Source organism: Paramormyrops kingsleyae, chromosome 15 (genome assembly GCF_048594095.1).
Source record: "Paramormyrops kingsleyae isolate MSU_618 chromosome 15, PKINGS_0.4, whole genome shotgun sequence".
Lineage (NCBI taxonomy): Eukaryota > Metazoa > Chordata > Actinopteri > Osteoglossiformes > Mormyridae > Paramormyrops > Paramormyrops kingsleyae.
The window spans coordinates 22,908,431-22,933,510 of record NC_132811.1 but is presented as its reverse complement, the minus strand read 5'-3'; the positions used below and the strand labels follow the sequence as shown (position 1 = coordinate 22,933,510).

Genomic DNA, 25,080 nt, shown 5'->3' with positions numbered 1-25,080 from the left:
TGGTTGAAGAGCAGGCCTGTTGCCATCTGCTCTGCTGCAGCAGCTAAATCCTGACATTTTCATGCGGATTACGGTGAGCGAGTAATCCAGCTTTCCTTAGAGCTGCGGCAGATTACCGCCAGGATTAGCCTCCCCCCGATAATAAACTTTATTAAAACACAATCGGCTTTCCTTCACGCTCCTGGGGCTTGTGGCAGACCAATGAAAGGCGCCTTGGAAAGTAGGAGGTTTGATGCGGCGCAGATTACAGACCCACCTGAGGAGTATCAGCGTCTGATCCCAAGCCCTGCAGTGCCTTAGCTGTCCTTCTCTCCTGGTAAAAGCTTGTCAATCCATCTTAGTACGATGCCGAGAAGATATTAGATGTAGACCAGCTCATTAGCAGTACCAAGAGTCAGAAGAGCATCTTTCATCAAGTGTATGTGTCACACAGCTAAACGTCACACTTTTTCAGTCACGTTCCATGACTCCTTGACAGAAAAACAAGCTCCACAGTGGCACCCCATAAACTCCACCTTCTGTCATGGACTGCGAATAACGTACTGTAGCATAATTGAAATGGTGGAATAGTTATCCATTTTAATGAGATTCACCCACCCCAGCCAACAGCTCACGCAGGGAAACAATTATAAGTTCTAGAGATGAACAGCGTTGTTCCTACCTCATTCTCCAGCATCCAGGTTTATGGTTCCTGTAGAGCTTCATAAGAAGGCCGTTAGCAAAGAATAATGCATTATGACAATACCCTTTGTACCACAAGGGTGAAAAAGGAGATAAGATCTAATCACGATACCCTCAATCTCAAGCTCAGAATGTAGATTTTTTACTGGAGCTCTTTGGCTCACAAACCTTTAGACCTCTGAGCAGTTCATTTCTGCCAAGTACAATTAACAGGATCATGCAGATATTGATTTTGCTGTCGAAACATCAAAAAAATGGAAGCCAGTCACCAAAGGAAGAGAAACTTCAGGATGTAAATTTGTTCCAGACCTGCATACCCATCATCTCCGATGTGTAGGTGCCGTACCTGTGTGTCTGGTGTACAGGATAATATGGGGAATATTTCAATATCCTAGCGCACATCTCAAGGGTAAAAAAAATCACCTTGTAGCCCTTGTGTCATCTTCCATAAATTTGACAATGTTCAGTTTTATTGGTGAGTTCTCCTGTGTTCACCATCTCATTGTTTATGACCCATCTTCTGCTAGTATTAAAATGCTGGACAGGTTTGATACATTTTCTGTCATCTTCTCCCTGACGTTAATAATACTATAAAGCTCTCCTATGGAGGCATAGTGTGGGGAAACACAGGGAATAAATTAAAATGGAAAAAAAAAATACTGTTAATATATGATACTCCACTTGTCCCTGACCTTCAGATTCTAGATCGAGCCCTGAAGCTGGAGAGTCAAGCAGGCTCAGATTAATCTTGATCTTCACTTTCACAGCTTCCTCTCACTTTCCCACAACCCGAATCACATCCCAAACCAAGTGTTCACTGTCCCAGGACCCAGACCATCAGTCACCTCCACTTATGTAGGCGACGTGGAAACATCCCAGGTGAGTCACAGACACTGAAACCTCAGAGCAAAGGAAACTCACCGCTGTAATTCCACACACAGTTTTAATTTAGAAGAGCAGGAAATTGATTAGGGTTAATGAAGGTTAATGAAAGATACGTCAAGTCATGTAAAACCTGAATTATGGTCCAACGGTAAAACAGTATTTTAAATGACTTAGATGCCCGTTTGCTTGATTTAAAACCTTTTGGTGTCAGTCAAATTGGTAACACTTTACTTGAGGGCACAAATAATATACCATTATGCTCATAATTATTCATGAACCAACAGTTAATATACCAACAGTTAATGTATTAATTAACCACAAACTAAGTCTTAGTTACAAGGAAATGACTGATTATGTACTTATGCAAGACAAAAACATTCGCTGTTCTTTGAATTATTGCGACCCATTTCCACATACTCCTTATTTTCCTCTTTATTATTGTTGTTGCTGTTGTTGTTGTTAATTAGGAAAAGGAGATATTAGGTGGAACTTAAGGCTGTTTCATTTATAACCAAGCATTTCAGTTGGCTAATCCAAGTGGCTCTTTAAGTGTAACAGAGGGCAGCCTTTGTACTGAAAGACCGTTTTCTTTACATGTGTTGTCATGCTGACACATAGACCTAAATAACATTACAGCCACAACAGAGAGAAGGGCAGGGTGAATACACTCCCCAGGATCAATTATTAATCTGCTTTTTTAATAATGGGGTACCAATCTTCCTGGTTGGTTATAAACAGTATAAATCACTGTTGAACATTTAAATTTATTACTGAGGATTGCCCAGAACATCTGTATGGCTGTTGCAGTATTCCCTTAAATTCCGTTCTTTCTTAACATAGCTGTTAAGTATATATAGATATATAAATTAAAGCTAATTTATGTAGACAAGCCTACCAGTATTACATGCTGCATGATGTATTGCTAATTCATATTCATATGATATTTTAAGACGCAAGACAACATTTCAAATCAATTAAAGCCTCAGAATGATCAGTAGATGTGGCTACATCCTAATGTCTCCCTGGTGGTTTTTGTTTTGAGTGTGTAGATTATTATTGACCAGCTAAGCTTTGTGTTCCTATGAAAGCCCTGGGGAAAAGCCCCCCCCGAGTTCACCACACTCAACAGCCAGTGCTTGGAGCTCTTCCTGATTTCTCAGTGCCCTCAGTTCCATGCTCCTCGTTTGCAGCTAATGAAGTGCTTACCTAGACCAGCATCTCTGCTCACTTCCTGTCTGCCCTAAGTTACGACTGGCGCCCCCTGTAGTTTATGCTGATCTGAAGCCCCTTGTGGGGGTGAAGGGAGGCAGTCTTGTTAGAAAATAATTCATCAATATGCACATGCTGGAATTTAATTTGATCCAGTTAGCGATCCTCTCTGCTTGTGTGCTGTAGTGTGGAGTACATAATTACGATCGTGGTGGATTTGAAATGACTTTACATGGGGTCATATTGTACCTCTTGCTAACTTTTTCTGCACAGTAGATTCGAAGATTACATCTGAGAGCAAAAATATGTATCGATACATGATCAAAACAAGTTTATTAAATTATAATTCAATAGCTGAATAGATTTACCACGCTCTGGGACTATTGTCAAATATTTGTTTTGAAATATTTTTTAGGTGTTTGTCTTAAACTCTGGGGGCAATTTATTAGATAGCCCTCCACGTTACCGCAAACAGCCTGCTCCAGCAAACAGTGATTCATGTGGCTGCAACTAAATACACACAGCAGGTCAACTTACTGCTATGATGCCTGATATAAGAGATCATATGCCATATGTGTTATGATTGCTGGTGCCAGACCGGCTGGTTCCATCACCTCAGAAACAGCTGTCCTCCTGGGATTTTTATGCAGGACACTGTCAAAACCTTTCCAGCTTATGTGTTTGTATCAACATCCCCTGTTCGTTTGATATACTCGTTTGTCAGAATAATAAATGTATGGTAACATTAATGATGGTGGAATGCTTGCTCCAGAGAATGTTCCAGTGAGGGCATTAGATTGGGAATTATGGGACTGAACCAGTAATTACTGAAAAAAAACTATAATAAAAATATGCACACTCACTAGTGTACAGACATCCAGCATCAATTTAATTACAGTTGCTGGATGAGCTCTGAATGATGCCGAATGTTTTCCAGCTATAATGATGATTACACACATAAAATAAACAGTTTTAGGAAAGTTCAAGCTAAAAGTACCACATTGTTTAGAGTTTTATTTATTTGTAAAATAAACAAAGTGTCATAGGGTAACATTAACTCTTGGAAACACCATTGGTCTCTCTGCTAGTTGTCATGTACAGCTGCATAAATCAAGATGCGGAGAGTTGCAGTTGACCGACGGGAGATAATTAAAGGGGAGTATTGATAATTAAAGGGGAGTATCGACCCCAGTGCACACTGCTCATGCCCGGCGTGCTGGACGTCACTGGGTCTGAGCACATTACCATCGATTATTTAGGTGAAAAGCAGACGTGCCAGGATCCTCCCGCTGGATTTGACTTTTTCTCAGCAGAATTCTCTGTACTTGTTAAAGCCCCAGTTGTGTGAGGGTGATGCAGTGTTGTTTGTGTTACCTGGGCTGCTTTGGAGCCAGCAATATCACTGGCTTTGTGTTGGCTCATCTGCAGCTCCAGCAAGCTAGCCGTAGCTTCCAGAGCTAAAAGTGGAGCCCAGTTACTGTGGGATGTGCCGTATGTATTATGCTAAGGGGCCATAGCTCACCAAGGAGACCAACTTGAGGAGAAACTTGCCTTTGCCTCAAGCCTTCAGCAGGCCTGACTGGTCTATATGCTCAATAATATCTTTGTCTGTAACCCAATAAATAGGAAAAAAACACAATGGCCTGAAGTGAGGTGAAAATTTACACTAAAAGGATGGGCTATGAAAATATTGAAATATCCCTGTATTTACGCAGTGCTCAAATATCAAATTGATTATAGAAGCCATCAAATATATGACATATAATACCAATAAAGTGACTGATTAATTGATTGATGTATGCACCATATTTATTCTACAAAGGGATTATAATTATCTTCAACAAGAACATCCATTTTAATGACAATGACTTCCATGTCTGAATGTGATGTTTAGTTTTTATTGTGCATTGTATAATAGTTTAATTACCAGATTAAATTAGCTATCCACTCCGTTTATTTACTGTTGTTCAAAGGCTAAACTCACTGAAACATCTTGGCTTCAGGCGTTTCCAATAGGGATTAATGGTGTGTTTCTCACACCGAGTACATTTAGCTTCTCGCTAATTGAATAACTGATCATTTGTTCTCCAGCCTTTTGGGTGTATTAAGCTTGAGGTTGAAATTACACCATTGTAATAAATGCCTCATATAGTAAAAAAGGAAGAATTAGTAAAAATGGCTTCAGGGTCGGTTTATAATGAAGGCGAAAGGCGTTTAAGCACCCATCTTTGGCATTTTTTTAGCGCTAACCCCGTCCTGCCATATGACAGGATGCAGCCCAGCTGCTCACCCCATCTGAATGACACAGTCATCATCCTCAGCCATCAATAACTCTAAGCTAATACCTTACAATCCATCAACTTCACTTAAAATGACTCCTGAACCATATGGACCACTAAACTTTCTGATGTTTGATAAATAATGTCAGTGCATTAACAGTATCGAATCTGATCATACCATAACTCTGAAGAAGGTCTTGTACCTTTTAGACTGGGTTCTCCTGACATTTGGAAACGGGCAGCTCTCTATCTGCAACGGGCCTCGCTATCCTCAGTACAAACTCGGGCCACATCCCAGGCATGTCAATCAGCAGTTTGCTAATGTTTTCAGAGCGCCTTTGGACGGTCCTTTAAACAAACATTTTACTTGGCTTAAATCTTATTTCACTTATTTGTTTTATTTGCATTTGTTCTGTTCCTTGTTTTTGTAAACGATTTTTCTGAGATGCACGTTTAAATAGCCTGAATTTAGAAAGCGTTCATTAGAGGCGGCCAGGATGTCGCTTCTGTTCACTGCACTCACAGGGTTTATTGAAAATAGGATGGATGGATGGATGGATGGATAAAAGAAATTCATTTTTCTAATTACGAGCTACCACTCAATGCAGCGATTGTGTTAAAGGCTTTAGTATCTTAATGCGTTCCCTTATTTTGATTGGATTCTTCTCACTATAAAATTTACATTTGGAAAGATTCTTCTTGAACTCATTTATGAAGTATAATTAGAAAAATTAGGTCCAAGATCAATTATCGACTACAGTAAAAGAAAAAGGGCTCAAAATATCAAATCCTGATCTTTTCAAAGTACTAGTAGATGTTCCATTATCAGGGCAAAAAATATTTTGGTGCATAATCTGTTTACCAGCCTATTAAATAGCCTATTACTTCGTTAATTTAATGGGAATATGGACGTTCATAAGTCGGTCAGCGTTCCTTTTAATATTTTCCTCTATTTTTAAATAGCTCATATAATTATTCATCAACTATATTTGAAGAATTATTAAATAACTATCGTGATTTTCTACGCAGCTGTTTTTGGTTAACTTTAAGAAATTCAATAAAATACTTCAATTTTTTGTTTGGGGGGAAAACATAAAACATATTGGCAGATAGGAGATAAATATCGATAAAACCCATGTAAACTAAAATCCCCTTTGTAGGTCTTAAGAATGTGTTTGTTTGTTTGCTTGCTTGCTTATTTTTTTACATAAGTTGCAGTTATGGGCAAATAAAAACGTTGATATTAACATACTTTATTCAAACAGATTGTGTACATGGAATTGTTTGAACAAATATAAATAAAATGAGACGAAACCCTCAATGCAAGAGAAAACCATTTCATTCTGGAACATAACTGTTTTGTTGATTCAAACAATGCATAATCTCGTCCTTTAACTAATTACGTAAATGGACAGGACCTGTCAAGAGACAATAACTATTCCCTAATAGAATTTGCCCCCAAGTGCAATTTAATTTTCTCCGTGCCCTCTCCTAAGGTCCCCGTCTCTATCTCGGCGCCTTTCTTGCCGGGAATTGGAGTATAGAGCTCTGTCATTGATGCTTCGGCCTCGACCAGTTTTTTTCTTTCTTTCTTTTTTGGATTTGTACATTTATCGACAAATAAAAATACACAGGGCAGAGTTAGGAAGATCGGGGGCAACTCCGTTTTTCCCTGCGGAATCCAAGCCAAACAATACGGAAAGGCGCCATTACTCGGCGTGAACGGCTGTCCACTGCAAGCGGTGCTGAAATAAACTGACTCCAGAGTCACCTGAGTAGGTAGGTTTGCGTGGCAGCTGCCCACGAAGCTGTGGACCTGCGGGACGGTATGACATCTGCTTACTCTGCAATGTTTTCTTTTACAATAACAATGTTTTAATGAGCAGGTTCAAAAAGCATTGAATCGTCAAGTCAAAGATTTAGTAAACAACAACAGCGATTTCAGCAGCTAGACGATAAAGTTACAACTGCTGTTTATTTCGGCCTATGCTAATGTATGTACCTTCTGAAAGTGCCGTTTAAATTTTATACATGGACAACGGAGTTAGACTCGCTCCTTATTTAAATAATTTAGCTTCCTCTCATGAATGATTTCATAATTGCATATGGGACTGGAAAGGGACACTTACCATGCATAACTACAGTGCAGTATGTGGCATCTAGCTTTTCAATGAAGATGCGGAACACAGTAGCCTACATGCAAACAGTCATTTAAGCAATCGACTTATTCTAAAGCATACCATTAATTATCTTACAGAGTCAGACAGGTAAGAATAGGAAAACACACATCTGTTTCAATGTTATGGGACAAAATGAATTAAGCGGGAAACCAGGCTGCTTTTCGGGGGTTTAGGTTCCCTTTTGTCCTTTCTGTCAGGGACGCTAACATGCTTCCGAAGGGAGGCTGGGGCAATAGGGATCGTATGGAGGGCGGGGGAATCAGACAGCATATATAAATTGATGCCCCCGAAGATAACACGGAGCCTATCATTGAGAAATCTCAGAGGGATCACTTGTTGGCCTTCTATTCCAAGACGGTAGCGATGATTAAAGCTGCGCCTGCTTTGCATTAAGACGGTCGACCGAATCTCAGCGGCCGTTGCAGGCAGTGAGCGATCGAGAGAAATAAACAGACCCAGTGATGTGACGCTGCTTGCCACTTCTGCTGACATTGCATAAGAATGTTCACTGGCATTTTACTTTTCATTGAATTGCGTGCATCAGTAATTTTTTTTCCGGGTTCTCCAAAAGATGCGCTCTTTCTCGGCATCACCAACTCGTTGCAAAGGCACTTTGCTGTTGTTTCTGCTGTTATTACGAACCCGCCCTGCTCTTAACAGCGGTTTAACCTCAACACGTCTTAGTGCAATTGATGCTCTTGGCATCCGCCTTAGTATAAGTCGGGGAACGATCGGGGTAGGAAAATACACCTACGTGATGGATTTGTGAGCCACAGGGCGACCGTGAGTCAGAAACATCAATGAACTCCTGCATTGAAGCATTAGGTATAATTAAAGGTGAATAGGTCAACTCTCCTAGTGAAAATTCTCCAACTCGCTACTGATATAAATTATACCTTACACACGCATCAATGTTTTCTGCAAGCTGTTACATAACATGTGGAAACCTTACCTTTTACTATCAGAATCTCGTTAGGGTACCGGAAGACCAAACAGAAATTAAAATCTAAAAAAAAAATGTAAATATCAAACTCAATCAAAATTTACAGGGCAATAACGAATAGACACTTCGAATTTAATTTCATAAAAGTATTTCCTATGTTAAAACTTCAATAGGACTACTAGGTTTATGCTTATTTTCGCTTGATTTTTTTAATATTTCGCTTTTGATTTTGTACACTTGTTTTTTGTCTTCCTGGAATATAAGATCACATCAATTTTGAAATAAACATTACTTGCTTATTAATGAACCTGTTTAGATAAGTTAATACTTTAAGAACATTTACCTTTCAGCGCATTTGAAATCCAAATGGATTTTTAAAGCTACCTTTCAATCAGCATGATTGAAAGATCTTAGGGGGAGAAAATTATAAAAATCAAATAATCGAAACTCAGATTAATGTGTGGCCAGCACCGCTGTACCTAGCTGCACACACACGGCGCAGAGTTCACGTTTGGGCCAAACTGCAGCTGGTCGAAGGTAATCAGCTTGAGAGGTTTCTGACAAAATTAAACTGTAAGAAATATGTAATACTTTCTAAAATAAGCCAAACGGGGCAGCATGATGATTTTTGCACGCCAGCCCAGCGGTGGGTATATATTTTGCAAGCAACGACACGAAGTGTAATTTCCCACAAAATGGAGAATCTTGGAGTCAGTCGTATTACCTTCACTGATGAAGGATATATATATATATATATATATATATGACAGTATTCAGAAAATAATTAGGCACGAATAAAGAGAGCACATCCATCGCTTCATCATATATACGTACTTTCGGCCTGTAATCCTGTTCAGAAGTTACTTTGTGTCGGTGCTTCACAGATGGGTTAATATTATGTCATTTTTCGATTCTGTTGGAATGTTGGAATCATAACAAGTCTTAAAACTTACAGTGAATCTAGTGAGGCGTCTTGTAAAATATACTTTAATACAAACGAAACGTGTATCTTCCTTGTCCGATTTTATAGTGAACTGGCATTAATAGAATAAATAATTGTTCTTAGTTACGCCGAAGATAATTTTTCAGATGTTATATATCTTCGTTTTCGTTGTTTATTCTCTATTACATTTTCATTATCCGGAAGACGAACAATCCTTGCTTTTATTGAGATATGTAGTTCATAAAAGCACATATTGGGGATGACAAGTGTCCAGCTCGTGCATAGGCAGAAACCCCGTAAATTAACAATGATAGCTCTGACCGTCCATAAGGCAATTACATTTCAGTTTATAGTTTAAAGTCTTTTTAATGTGCAGTTACATCAAACTCGAAATTATAAATGGTGAGATAATTAAAACTGTGGGCAATGTTTCAAATTCAGGTTTTGCGGCTTTATTTTAAATTTCTTCATTGTGTTACTAATATCAAACTGCATGTTTATTCAAGCAAATATCTGAGAACGTGTACCTGTCAAATTGATATGTATTTCAGTACATTTCCTCATCATTACTTTGATAGTAAGCAATGCGTGAACCCCAGCTATCACAATACAACTTTCCAACATTAAATGGATAAATACCTTTTTATTATTTTGTGTTGTTGTTTCGGGGTTAGTAATCTACTGTGGCGAGAGAGCGCTGTATATTTGGCATTTTAAAATCTCTTTGGTCTCTAATTAAAGATGTACTTGTACGTTTAATTTAGCCAGATAAAGAGCACAGCGGGAAACGGGAAGAGTCGGGACTATGAAATTAAAGGTTTCTAATAATTTATTTTCACAAGCAAATGTGAATTAATCCATGTTTAAGTGAACAAATGCACCAATCTGAGTGGCAAATTTGTGTAGAGCTTAATATAAATCTCATGGCCATCTAATAACCGAATAACCAATAACCGAAATGTTTAAACTTATCTGAAGTGATAATTCTGTACAAACAACTACTACTACTGCTATTACCACTACTACTTAAAATATCATTATTATTAACTATTATTATTATTGATGTTGTTGTTGTTATTATTATTGTTGTTATTGTTATTGTTATTGTTATTATTATGTCTTACTCGTCAGTAGGCAAATACAGTACTTGAGAGAACTTGGTTTTTCCTTCGCAGCCTGAGCAGTATTATTTTTAATCTGTCCAGAAGGCAGAGCAAACAGCCACGTTTTATTGTATCCTTGAAAAGAATTGGATTGGAAGATTGAGTTCATCTTGCCTGAACTACGAACTCTCCTGGGGGAATATTTTATCTGAGACCAGTCCCTCGACAACTGGATTGAAATGAATACTGTCAGTGGAGAGAGACCCTGCGTGGACTTCGCCTGTCAAAGTAAACACCTAACCACTTCCCAGCAATTACATTCTGCTGCACTTTCCTATCTTACTTTCAGGGAACGCGTATCGTAAAACGTGTCATTTCGATTATTTACATGTTAATCCAAAAACGATCATTTTTAAGTATGATACTTAAATACAATCGAAAATAGCTCTTTGGCACAATATAATTTTTTAACAAATTATGAATTATTAGAAAAATAGTATGGGTGGTCTAAAATTTATAAGAACAGCTGGGTGATGAAAAACACCGTCGTATTGCGCATCTGATGGCTCATATAGGCCTAGAATACTTTTTAGTCCGTATTTACAGCCTTTTTGACTAAGATGAAGTCCCACCTCTTTGAGCGCATCCCGTCCCCGTTCCCGAGGTCCTCCTCCGCGCTTACCTGTTGTGCATGTGTTTCCGCCCGCTCTCAGCCGGTCACCGATCCCATTGGCTCTCGGGCGGGGCCTTTGCTAGCGGTGACGTCATGGCTACCCCTGCAGTGTGAATGAATCAAGCTGCCCGTCTTATCCACGCCAAAAGAGCACGACGAAATCCCGCAGGCTCGGACAATTTTCCCGGATAAACGAAGGGCCAGTAGGACCGAAACGGCCAGAGGGACGTTGACCCGAAAAAAGACGGATCGTCCTTTTTGTATATATTTTTATGTTTTATATAATATAAGACCGGGAGATCTTCAGTCCTCTACTTTGTGAGTGTGCCCGTGTGTGAATTTTTATATTATTGGATCACAATGATGCAAAGTGCTGCTGTTATACCGACAGAAAGCCCGGTAAAGAGTCTACCAGAAATTCTCGGAGTGCCAATGCAACGTAAGGCTGTTTCTACCTCTTCTATCGATTATTTCATAAAGTAATTGGCGAGCATGCTTTGGAATGCTGCAGGAGCTCGCTGTCACGATATGCGCATCCTGTAACTTAAACACGGAGAGTGAGACAAGAAGTACTGAGATAGTCTAAAAAGCTATTTCATCGGCTGTTAGACTATTCCTCGTATGTGTGTGTGTGTATGTGTGTGTGCGCTTGTGTGCACGCGCGCGTGTGTATGCATGTGTGTGCGTGCGCGCGTTTTTGTGTATGATAACCATTCACGGTGTCCTCAGAGTCATTGAGCGCTTTACCTAAAAGCAGTGAGCTATGCGGAAGTGCAACATGTCTTTTTCATTGTACGCAACATTTGTCCTTTTCGGGGTACCTAGATAGTGAATTTGGTACATGGCAAGAATTTAATGCTACGCTTGGCATTTGCTCTGTGACTCAGTATTTCTGAACATGCTACGATGGCGTTGCGACATTTAGACACTAAAAACACTCCGCTAAATTTCCCATACATATATATCATACATGCATATGTTCTTTTACAATTATGCTGCAAAAACCCTCAAAACTTTACTTACTTTTACAAACGGTAGGCCTGTATATCAAACGGCCTTTCACTATGTCACGATTCTAACAAGATGGTTGGACTTTTAAGGAATGCGGCCGTGCTCACTGTCGGTCAGTGTTATGAGTTTGTTCTGCACATTTTGTGTCTGTTTATGTTGGCGTGAGCTTACCATGAAACGTATCTTTGCTTCTTAGTATGTGAAAAATAAACGCATATATTTTATAGAGTGCCGAAAAACACCGTGCTTGTATTCACTACAATTCTGTATTTAACATTACCTGTGATAAAATAGTACTTCATAATCTAGTGTTTTTTCACGAAATGTATTTCTATGAGAAAAAAGTTCATATGCTCTGCGCCAATAAAATTTAAAATGTTTCGGTTTTATTATACACAATTCTTAATTTTGAAAAATGTATAAATTTAGTATTTGAGTGGTTATCAGCATCACAGTATTAAATTACCTATTATCATCGCATCTGGTCTTCATCTCCAGCATGTTAATCTCTACTAGGCCTATATAATCTGATGGCAAAATCAGGGTGGAACCTGAACTGGATAAATTCCTGACCTAATTATTCATGTCAAGGCTACCTGACAGCACATGCGACCCAGTTATTACGTTTCAAAGTCATATTTCCTTTGATAGACTGCGCTAAATTCCTCGATAAATGTCAAGCAAATGGTTACGCTCGCAGAATTTTTCAACAGATTATTATGATATTAATTGACAATAGCAATAATAATTAACCACAATTAAAAATAACAACGAAGTAATTGTTATTATTATTATTTATTGTTGTTACTTTGTTACTACTACTACCACTAGGCTACTACTGTAATAAGAAGAATAGGGTTTTAAAATATAACACTATATTAATAATATTACAGAATATCATTAGCAAACAGAGACTAACCCTCACATGAAATTTTAATATGCGGCTTTTATCCAAGTTCTAAATCGTTGTATCACTTGCCGCAACTGGTTGTGTACTATCTTCACATCACTGATATTTTTACTAACAGATAACATTTATTTTCATTCTAGGTGGTAACTTTAGTATCTTTTAAATACCTTACTGATTAGCTTGAATTGCTGAATTAGTAAGCGTGGATTTTTCTGGATCAAAATGTGGGCCTCTATTTATCTGAATAATAATAATAATTCACTGAACTACTGAGTTATTGAACGTGTCCCATTTTAATGTATTTGTACCTTACAAAAAAAAGGAAATTTAAAACAAGAAAATTAATTAAAAGGTAGAATTGATTTTTTTCAAGGTCTGGAATGCGAGGTCAACGGAAATATACCTAAAGCTATGTTCTAATGAGAGCAGTTATGACTGAAGAAATGGAATATTCTAATGCATCTTCAAGCCAATGCGCCAAGGGGAATTGTTAAGGTTATGGCGGAAAGGTAGCCAAGGCTGCGGCCTTAATGGAAAGAATCACGGCGCTGTCCGTTCAGCACCCTGTGTGTGTCTTTCAGCTGCTGTTCTCTACATCACTGTTTCGTTTATTTAATCTTTCGTCTTATTCGAGGCTGCCTGTTAATGGGTTCTGCAGAATCATCAGCAACGGGCGCGCTGACACGCGGCTCCGTTTATGCCATCAGTGTTTTAATTTATTCCATTGAATCCACGGCTGCACTTATTGCAATACGGCGTGCCAAAGTACCTTGGACCAGAACAGTCGCTGCCAACTTTCAGAGCTTCTTAAAGTCGCAGTGCTCGGTTTCCCCGAATCAATTCCCTAATTTTAACTATATAATGCAAAAATATTGTTTGACATTGTAGTTGTTTCACGCTGTGTATTTTTACTGATACACAGCTATGCTACCACAACATGGGATACATTATAATTCTGCTATAACTTGATTCAAATGAAGTAATATGTGACTTAGTTACTAGGGCAAACGTTTGATAAATCATGTCAGCGTCGTGGCATTGTTACAAAAGCCAGCACGGGTTTTTGCACACCTTAATAAGTTGGCATCAATCTATTTTGTCAAAATTTTGAATTATGATACCGAATGAAGACAATATTAGCAACATAATGTTTTACACACAGGGTCACAGGTGTAGAAACAAAAATTGTTTTTTTTCCTTAAATATTTCGATGACGATTACTGGGCTATTTAGCCAGTTAAAAAAGGATATTAAATGATTCCTGGGGATTTTTAGCCTGGAATTGTTCATTTTGGAATCTGGGAATAGTGGCAATTGTACGAACTAAACAAATTTGTGACAGACACAGCGCCTCGAATTAGGACGGCGATTACACGGTCAAGACCTCATCCAGATATTTATGCAATTCAATTTTTGAACGATTATACAGAGTGTACTGATATAGAAATAGCGGTATATCCTCCGATTTGCACCCTCTGTACGACCTCGTCCCTCAGTACGCCTCCATTGTGTTGCAATTTCTGTAAGTACGAGATAGCGAAAAACTAGAATCACTACTTTTTCATGTTTATGCGAAAATGTTCGTTTTTTCAGTCCACTATATAGTAACATTCAGATTAACTTGGAAGTGGAAATGTACAGTTTCTCTCTCTGATAATAACTGTCTCAGTTTAAATCAATTTCAAAATCATACAAACCTTACTGAAATAAAATATTCGCATTCATGATTACTTTGTAGACACTGTTACTATCTAAAGCATTTGTGTAATTTAAAGTGACGTACGAGTGAGACAGGTAATATATAAACATTAGTAGATTATAACGATTAGTGCTTCTATTGTCATTTTGATTTTCAGTATTAGATTATTTAATATTTCATATTAAAACCTAGCTTGACTGCAGGCTCTTAAACCCATGAAAACTGACTGCTCAATTGGTTTGTTCTTAGCAAGAAACAATGTTTCACCCATGAATAATCTCTCGAAAATCATTCGACTATTTGATAATGAATTGAAGTCTGTCTTAATACATACAGCAAACCCACTGAAGAAAAATCTACATAGGATTTTTTGCTGCGCTATAGCAGACAGCTAAGAAGATTGCAAAATAAAATCAATCCATTAATAGCATAAACATTTTAATGAATTTCATTCTGATATATGCGGGATATCTTTGATTCTGTGTAATACATTTTTACAATGACAATCTTTATGTTGGCAAGGAATTTCTTGCTATACGGTAAAAATTATATTCGCTCAAGTAAGTATAGGCATGTGGCCGTCTTTGTCGCTTAGCTACGTGGGGTCATTTTAAAACCTCTATGGTAGCGGTATACGTACAATAATTCGTAAATCAGTGATAAGGTGTATCCTCAAATTTATAGATTTAGTTAATTAACGTGTCGTTTTCTTTGGTCTGTCATGGTTTTCATTACTTACTATTATTTAAATACCTATCCATTCATTATATGATATGCATTATAAATATATATTTTTTAAAAGTTTAATTTTATTCTGTGCTCTACAATTATTATGGTTTTTCGTTTAAATGTCATCATATAATCGCAATGTTGTGGTTGAGGGTTCCTAATCGGTTTATTCATTTAATTTTTTTTTAATGTGAAGTACGTTATTGAGAAATAGCTGTATTACAGTATTGCTGTCTTTTTATCACTCATATTATGGAGATCTACTATTAATTATTAATCTTTCAAGTAAATCCCGGTTTATTTAAATGTGATATTCATGTTATATTTCCAGGCTACGCGCGTTGCCCGTAATAAAATGCTATTAAGATGAGGCCTGTAAATCTTTTAATCAGATATTACTATTATTAATTGTGCGTATCATGCCATGCAATGGAAATTTGTGTTTGTGATTATCGTCTAGTAAAAGTAGAATGCTTTGTAAGCCATCGGTACATTACTGTAAGTGGAACTTTTCGTTACTCTGCGAACTACTTTACGATTCCGGGTATACAGCAGCTTGATGTGTGTCATCTGTTCCGATAGAAATCCCCCAGTGCGCCGGCTGCAGCCAGCATATCCTGGACAAGTTCATCCTGAAGGTGCTGGACCGGCACTGGCACTCGAAGTGCCTGAAGTGCGCCGATTGTCAGGCGCTGCTGGCGGACAAGTGCTTCGCACGCGCGGGAAATGTCTACTGCAAGGAAGATTTCTTCAAGTGAGAGCTAATACTTTTATTGATATTTTTTGTTACCTAAAAAACATGTGAAATATGGCAGCTTTCAATCTACCCGCTATTGTTCCAATACAATAGTGTCATCGATCTGTCTTTAAACAAACAGTTACGTCTTATACGCATATATTATACGTTGGGAGAAACATTTACCCTCGTCTTTCTCAATTTTATATATTTTTTTCCATTCAGTGCGCCTAATTTTTAGGGAATCAGTTTAATTCCACTTTATTGTCATTGTACAGTGCCAGAGCAAGTGTACAAAGAAATCACATGCGACAACACACCGCACTAGTGTAATAGCTAGACTTTCAAACATTTAATCATCTGAACTATTTATTGCAATTAAATTGATTTTAGTTGTGGTATGTTTTATTATGTTGGCAAATGATAGAATATTCGCCCTGACTATAAACCTAGAAATACTTTTGTGACATGTTTTTTTTTTTTTGCAATATTATAAAATATCCATAGATTTGTTAACAAAGAAGGAGACAAATACCAATATGATCAATGTAAGCAGGTGTATGTTGCAGCTAAATTAAATGAAATTCAGTTGAATTTCATGAATAATCCTTTATTAAAAGTATTGTTTGAAGGCCAGAAACATGTAAATTACCTTCAGACATGCAGGCTGGAGCAGTTACAGCATCAGGCAGGACAGACTGAGGTCCAGGAAGCCCCTGCTGGCCCTCATAGAAGCCCGTGTCCCTGGGCCTTTCACAGCAGGTCATGTGATCTGACAAGCAAACCTCACAATGATTAAGGAGCCGAACTGAGGAGGAAAAGGTGTCAAGCGTACATCCATTGAGGGAATCCAAGGCTGAATCATGGTACTATACCTGAGCTGCACAAATAAAAACACATCCAGGTGTTCAAATAAGTAAACAATAGAAAATGCAGTATATAATAATAAAGCACATACCTTTTACATTCGTCAAGAATACAGCAGAACCTATAAATACACTAGTAAATATGCTTTTGACATCACCCACGTTTCCTGCATTATATTCATGACCCCAGGATTTTATGGCTGTCTGGTTGTGGGTGCAGGAATACCAGATACTCTTTGGCTACCTGGTGCATAAGACATCCTTGTCAGCGTTTAACTGCAAAATAATTTGTTGCCAAAGAATGCCAATGATATAAGAAGATCAGACATTCTGTCTGAATTGAAGCGGTGGGGTATTATCAGTATACTCCCCAGAGCATACCAGTGACAGCACCTGTCTAAGGTAGCTGCCATTTTCATTCGGCGCTAAGGCGGGACTTTCGTGACGATGCTTGTCTGAGTGTAACACTGTGCCTAGTCTAGGACTTTCCCCTAAAGCACTGCGTGTCCTTGCCACACTCGTGCTCCCAACTACTCACATTGCAGTGTTCTGGAATCATAGCTATTCCAGGTCAACTGATGCTTGACACAGTTTTATTACATCTCTCAGCACCACCCAGCGAAAGAAGTTCGGCTATTAGACATTTGTTTTCTTATTAAATGGAGAAGGAAATGCGCGAGCGGGGACTTTAAAGCGTTTAATTGCACTCTCCTGGGCTGGGGCCGGGCTCTGATGATGGTAACCCGTAATGGATGTGTGAAGGGAGAGGCATCTGTCATGACTCAGCTTTTGGAGAAGCACTGAGAGATTAATCTGGAAGCGCCGTGAGTTTGTCTTGGATCCAACAAGTGATATGCATTACTGGGCAATACAAGGCACCGCTGTTTGCTGCCGCTCCACAATGGAGGACATTAAAACACTCCCAGCACTGCTCGCTGGCCACAGAAATGGCAACTACGTTCCTTTTCTTCCTTCTCTTCACATCCTCTTCCCCTTGTTTTTTTTTTTTTTTTGCGATTTAATTTCAGAGGCATTAAAGAAGAAAATTAGGTTTGACTTTTATCCAAAACAGGATCAGTACTGGCTTTTACTAAATCATGTTTGAGAGGTTTTAATGTCAGAGGCTTCAATGAGACCTAAAAAGCTCACAAGTCAGATGCTGGTAGCTAACTTTATTAGGGGGCCCGGGGGGACAGAGGGGCTGGAGGCAGTTTAATGTTAGAACTGTAGTGGCGTGCAGGAGGGGGGTATGCTGGGGGATGGAGTAAGGGGAGCTCAGAGGTGGGGGCGGGCCTCACAGCTTAACCTTGCTTCAGAGGAAGGGGTTTATTTTGCCGTTTACAGTTACTGATTTACAGCCTTCCCCAGTCTCTCCTTTATAGTTTCCCTTCTGCACATTTACTTTGACTGCTTCACTGCATCCCTGGGCAGCTGCTGCATTCACTCTGGCCGCTTCACTGCATCCCTGGGCAGCTGCCGCATTCACTCTGGCTGCTTCACTGCATCCCTGGGCAGCTACTACCTTCACTCTGGCTGCTTCACTGCATCCCTGGGCAGCTGCTGCATTCACTGTAATTGCTTCTCTGCATCCCTGGGCAGCTGCTGCATTCACTCTGGTCACTTCACTGCATCCCTGGGCAGCTGCCGCATTCACTCTGGCTGCTTCACTGCATCCCTGGGCAACTGCTGCATTCACTCTGGCCGCTTCACTGCATCCCTGGGCAGCTGCCGCATTCACTCTGGCTGCTTCACTGCATCCCTGGGCAGCTACTGCCTTCACTCTGGCTGCTTCACTGCATCCCTGGGAAGCAGCTGCATTCACTCTAACTGCTTCACTGCATCCCTGGGCAGCTGCTGCATTCACTCTGGTCACTTCACTGCATCCCTGGGCAGCTGCCACATTCACTCTGGCTGCTTCACTGCATCCCTGGGCAACTGCTGCATTCACTCTGGTCACTTCACTGCATCCCTGGGCAGCTGCCGCATTCACTCTGGCTGCTTCACTGCATCCCTGGGCAACTGCTGTATTCACTCTAACTGTTTCACTGCATCCCTGGCAGCTGCTGAATTCACTCTGGCTGTTTCACTGCATCCCTGGGCAGCTGTCGCATTCACTATGGCTGCTTCACGGCAGCCCTGGGCAGCTGCCTCATTCACTCTAACTGCTTCACTGCAACCCTGGGCATCTGCCGCATTCACTCTGGCTGTTTCACTGTATCCTTGGGCAGCTCTAACATTCACTCTGGCCAATTCACTGCATCCCGGGCAGCTGATGCATTCACTGCGGACACTTCACTGCATCCCTGGGCTTCTGTCGCATTCACTCTGGCTGCTTCACTGCATCCCTGGGCAACTGCTGCATTCACTCTGGCTGCTTCACTGCATCCCTGGGCAGCTGCTGCATTCACTCTGGCTGCTTCACTGCATCCCTGGGGAGCTGTTGCATTCACTCTAACTGCTTCTCTGCATCCCTGAGCTTCTGTCGCATTCACTCTGGCCGCTTCACTGCATCCCTGGGCAACGCTGCATTCACTCTGGCTGCTTCACTACATCCCTGGGCAGCTGCTGAATTCACTCTGGCTGCTTCACTGCATCTCTGGGCAGCTGCAACCTTCACTCTGGCTGCTTCACTGCATCCCTGGGCAGTTGCTGCATTTACTCAAGCTGCGAATTAACAAAGAGTTGCCCTCGAGCCGCAGCGCCCAGCCCCAAGCACTCTTACATAATGAGGATCCTCCAGGGCACCATCCCCAGCGCCTGGCCACCATGCTTTATTTACGGCTCAACGTCTGGTGGTTTTACATGCTGGAATGCAGCCGTCATCCCACTTGCTTAACCGTGCGTCTGCTTGCAGGCGCTTCGGGACCAAGTGCGCCTCCTGCCAGCAAGGCATCCCACCCACCCAGGTGGTGCGCAAGGCGCAGGACTTTGTGTATCACCTGCACTGCTTCGCCTGCGTCATGTGCAGCCGGCAGCTGGCCACCGGTGACGAGTTCTACCTGATGGAGGACGGCAGGCTGGTGTGCAAGGAGGACTACGAGACGGCCAAGCAGAACGGTATGCCGGCCCCACCCCCTCCGCCAGGCCTTTCCTCCTCCACATTGCGGCTTTCTGACATCTATTCATTTCTTCAGAAATCATTACTGTAGTTCAACCCAAAAGCACATCATGGACAAAATGTCTTTCCCAATAAACCAATATAACTTTGACCAGGTATATTGACATTGAGGATTTTAAGCACATGCTACATACTTCAAACATACACGCAAAACTGTAGTGTTAGATTGTGAGTATAGTGTCCTTTATAGGTGATCATTATGATTATTATAACTACTTCACCGATTACAAACATACCAGCGCCGCTTCTGCTTCTACTGATACCAATATTAGTAACAATGTCTTAATGAAGTAATGGTGATGTTATTATAATTAATAACAAACTCAAAGCTGATCATGCTTGCTGGGCGTATGACATAGGGACAGTAAAACCTGTATCTGGCCACCTGGTCCACTAAGCAGGACCCTTTGGTTCCTCTACGGCAGTGTTTCCCGATCTGGTCCTCCGGTCCCCCAGATGGTCCACATTTCCGCTCCCTCCCTGGAAGGGAGCAAAAACATGGACCGTCTGGGGGACCCGAGGACCAGATTGGGAAACACTGACCTACAATCATCCTGAACTTGCTGAGGCTGCTAACCAAGGGCAAGCTAATATAGGCCATTCAGAAGCATTTAAACAGCAGGGTTTAGCATCCAAGAGGGCACACCTGACTGTAATATACAGTAAGAGAGACACAGAGAGGTGATACGAGAAGGGGGAGGGTATTGAAGAAACAAAATCATAATAAAAATATCTCAGGATCTTGGCATCCTGCTCATTAAATCTTGAGTTGACGTGACCTTTTATGGATCGGAATGCTGAAAGCCCTGGCTTCGTGTTTATGGAGATTTCCATGCAATGCCCATTGATTATGCTAAGTGATGTAATGCACATTTATGGTAGGCCCTCAATAACTCCCCATTCCCAGAATCCTCTTGGGAGATTTATGTCCTCTTCAGCTGGAGTGGTACTGACTGAGCATCTCAAAGGCATTGAACTCTGTATCTCCTTCTAACTGCCTTGTCACATTGCAGTAGCTCTTTGTACTAAGCACACCTCTCACATACTCTTCTTAAAGAGATATTTCCCCTTCCCGAAACATCTGCAGAAACTTTAAGAGCACCGTTCTTAAAGGGCTAGGCTCGTTCCTTCCATGCGTCTCCTTGTATTGCCGTCACTCTTCCTTCCAATGACCCTCTTGCTTCTCTTGAAGATGACTCAGAGGCTGGAGCCAAGCGACCACGGACCACCATCACCGCCAAGCAGCTGGAGACCCTCAAGAGTGCCTACAAGAACTCGCCAAAACCGGCGCGCCATGTTCGCGAGCAGCTCTCCTCGGAGACAGGCCTGGACATGCGGGTGGTGCAGGTATGTCATTCTTCATGCACCGTCGGTGGGTCACTCTGGAGCTGTACCACAGGTCCTCCCGTCCTACGGGGGGCAATGTATGCGATTAATGAGTCCTCGATTCCAACCCAAAACACCAGCTGAGGTGATGTCCTCCTCAAATAATGACTCAAGGAAATAAACATCAGAGGCTGGAACTTCAGCGGACCTCATGGGTCTCAGCATGGAGCTATTGGCTGCCTCAATATCGTTTCAGTCTGTCACACAAGTGGACAGCTAAATTATATTTACAATTAAGATCCACTGGGATCATCATCATCCCGAGAGAAAAAAACACATTTTTATATCACTCATTTAAACAGTTAGATATTTAGTGAAGATACTGAAATGAACTTCCACAGTAAAGGGAAACCAGATACAGGACTGTGTTCTATAGCTGCTCATCAATGCACCCATAGAGTCCTCATGGTACCTGGAAGGTGGGATTTATAATCACGCTACACTGCAGCTTGATAAATGCGTCACTGGCCATCCGCCTGGCCTGCAGGTGTGGTTCCAGAACCGACGCGCAAAGGAGAAGCGTCTGAAGAAGGACGCCGGGCGGCACCGCTGGGGCCAGTTCTACAAAAACGTCAAACGGAACCGGGCCGGCAAGGCGGAGAAGGAGAGCTCTGCAGAGGACGGGGGGCTCAGTGACAGCGAGCTAAGCTTCAGAGGTCAGTGTGCGATCCCCCACCCCCCACTTAGGCCCCCCCGAGGCCCTCCCCCACAGTCCTCCCAAATTCATTTGCAGTGCACGGGAGGGCCGCCCTGCGGGCTGCAGCTTCCTGCTACACGTTTTGGGGGCTCATAAACACTGCCCCTCCGGGCCTCTTTTAAAAGGAACCTTTTTATTAGAAATGAGAAGGCTGTCTTGAAAACTCTATAAAGCGGGCCAGGCTTTTAGCCGATTAGCGTGAACGCGGTCCAGGGTGTTATTTCCATCCGAACAACACTTGAGGGACTGAGCAGAAGTGTTTTGCGCCCCCTGCAGGGACTTCGGTACATGACACTTGTAAATCACAGCTCCTTCGTCAACTCCTCACTGAAGCGGGGCAGCATCTGTGGATTATGCCTATGAATGCAGCTTCAATAAAACATGCACGATTTGTATCATCACGTGATGCGTTGTGATATCCCATGATGCTTTGGTTACACACCCAGCCGCCCTGCATAACCTTCCAAACGATTGTCTTTCCACTCTCTGCAGAAGATCAGATCCTGCCCGACCTGGGACACTCCAACGGGCTCTACGGGAGCGTGGGCGACGTCGGAAGCACAAGCCTCTTAAACGGGGGCTTTTCTCTGGACGGCGGCGGGCAGCCGTACCACGAGCTACGGGCAGGCAGCCCCTACGGCCTCCCCCAGTCACCGTCCTCCATCGCCTCCCTGCCCAGCCACACCCCACTCTTAGGCAGCTTGGCCTTCAACATGGACAGCTTGGTGGGGCAGGGAGCCCAAGGCGCTACGGGCCAGGCGACGCGATCCATGGCGGGGGGGCCCACCTCTGACCTCTCCACAGAGAGCAGCACGGGTTACCCAGACTTCCCCACCAGCCCCGGCTCCTGGCTGGACGAGATGGACCACTCCCAGTTTTAAAGCACGGGGCCCGGCCGCCTGGTACACGCAGTATCTGGAGGAGGGATGAGGAAACATCAAGCAGCCTTTTTTCTGTCTCCCAGACATGACATTTGCTTTTTTAAAAAAAGGGGCAAGGAGGAGCAGGGTATGGAAACTAAAAGGAACTCCCCAGGCCCGATGCCCCCACTTAGGGCCACTGAGGACTGGAAGAGTGGGACAGCGGTCAGCGGTGGGGTTGGGGGTAGGGTGTCCTACGTACAGCAGGATGTCTGCAGACGAGAAAACCTGTCAGGTCCAACAAGAGGCCAATCAGCAGGTTTAACGCCTACCCCCAACAAAGTACTGTCTGTCAGTGATTCTGTTTCGTTCCGTTTGTTTGTTTTTTGACCATTTTACATGTATAAATTCCAGCATGGGTTCATGAGGACAGAACATAGGGTATTTCTCAAACATGTTTCAGCTCTACTAGAGCACAATCACAACAAGGCTCTCTGCATGCTTCTGGGAAGATCAGTACCGGCATCAAAGTCTCTACGGCGGCAATGCACTTTACACTCTTTTTGCACAGTGAGTAAGAGTGAGAGGCGAGTGCACAATGCAGCGTACAGAGTCACGCTGCATCACGGTAGAGTGTTAAATCACTGGAGAGAGAAAGAGATCTCAGCGTGATCCCTGACATCCACAAAGGTACCTCACGCCCCCCCCCCTGGCCGTGTAACAGTGCTTTCTGTTCTGTTCAGGCTTACGTTCAGTTATTGCTTGAAACCCCAAACGCATCTGGAGATGGTTGTGAAGTCAAAGCGTGTTCTGAGTGAGGAAGTAACTTGTGGTAGACCACGGTGTTTAGGCATGCAGGCTCTATCTTGGAGCTTAAGCGGTTTTGTTGCACTGGGGATTCTCCAGCATTCCCAGTCTCCCCTCAGAGGACTTAAAGGAGTGAGATGATTGAGTATCAGCGCCTAATAGGCCTGATTTCCAATAAAGCCAAACAGATCACAGGAGCAAAGTGCTGGCCTGGCTCACCTGATTATACCTGAACATGTCTGGTGTTGATTCCTGATACTGCGAGCATTCATCATGCTAACATGTGATCATCATGCTAACATGTGATCATCATGCTAACGTGATCCAGCCTAGCAAGGGGGTTCAGATGCTACCGTGGCTGCCCCAGTAACAAGGAAGTAACACTCGGTCGCTAAAAAGGGCTTTTCAGCTTACAGGATGTGCTTGCAGCGTGAACTCTGTATGTATGCTTTTCAAATTTCAGGTCCTGAAACTTCTGCTATGTTTTCGGTTGATCTAGAAGTCGATTGAATTAAAATGTAAGGAAAGAAGATTGTCCTTCTCATAAACTGTTACACTTGGCTGTATCTGGACTGCTCTTCCAGAAGCTTTTGTGTCAATAATATCATAATGAATTAATGCAAACAAGATAATAAGGCAGTTAATGTTGTGAATGTGATGTTACTCTAACATTTTGTAATGATTTCTACAGTCGGTTTCTGGGGACTGCAAGCTGCTTCTGAGTATAATAAGCAAGGTTTGTTTTTTTTATGAACCCTTGTGTTTTTACTATTTTTGTCAGTATCCACATGACATTTCATAACTTCATGACTTATGTGTACATAGAGGTACCTATAAAAGAACATGAAGCACTATGAGACGTACTCAGTGTAACAATTAAAAACGGAAACGACGCAAGCGAAGATGAATGGAAACCGAGGAAGGTCTGTGAGTTCAATATTTATTTGCGTTTGTTTTAATGTCAGCTGCAAAGTAATGGACCCGATCTGGAAAGACGAGCCGAAACACAGCAACCCAGCTGTGACATGCAAACGGATATATAATCAAACAAAACAATATACGTATTAAAACACTTTCTGTTCAAACTGTTATTGCCTCTAACCCCTGGGGTTTTGTTGTAAATTTTGTACAGTTTCAAAGGTGTCAAGAGTCTCATTTCATAAGCACTATTTATTGCCATGTGTCTTTGAAAAAGGATTTAAAAAGAAAGCACTGAATCTATTCGCATATGCCTTCTGTGTGACGGCATGAACTGTGTATAGCAAAATCTATATAAAGAAATAAAGTTGAATCGTCTTTGGGTTAAGTAGGCTCCGCTGTGCCGAGTTTCTTTGTTTTTTCGATGACTTTAAGACATCCATCTCG

At 41.7% G+C, this 25,080-nt stretch overlaps 1 protein-coding gene across 1 annotated transcript; it reads left to right on the top strand.

Annotated features, from left to right (window-relative positions):
- The first annotated feature begins 6,820 nt into the window (after positions 1–6,820).
- On the top strand, positions 6,821–24,917 carry lhx4 (LIM homeobox 4). The gene is made up of 6 exons (XM_023813266.2): positions 6,821–6,833; positions 15,828–15,999; positions 19,702–19,904; positions 21,158–21,312; positions 21,839–22,007; positions 22,541–24,917. Exons 3-6 carry the CDS (start codon positions 19,808–19,810, stop codon positions 22,927–22,929), a joined length of 810 nt encoding a protein of 269 aa, XP_023669034.2. The 5' UTR covers positions 6,821–6,833; positions 15,828–15,999; positions 19,702–19,807; the 3' UTR covers positions 22,930–24,917.
- Positions 24,918–25,080: the final 163 nt, after the last annotated feature.

Coding starts and splice junctions, on each gene's coding strand:
- lhx4 (XM_023813266.2), top strand. CDS start 19,808: ATGTGCAGCCGGCAGCTGGCCACCGGTGACGAGTTCTACCTGATGGAG. Junction 21,313..21,838: donor TGGACATGCGGGTGGTGCAG/GTATGTCATTCT, acceptor CCTGGCCTGCAG/GTGTGGTTCCAGAACCGACG. Junction 22,008..22,540: donor CAGCGAGCTAAGCTTCAGAG/GTCAGTGTGCGA, acceptor CACTCTCTGCAG/AAGATCAGATCCTGCCCGAC.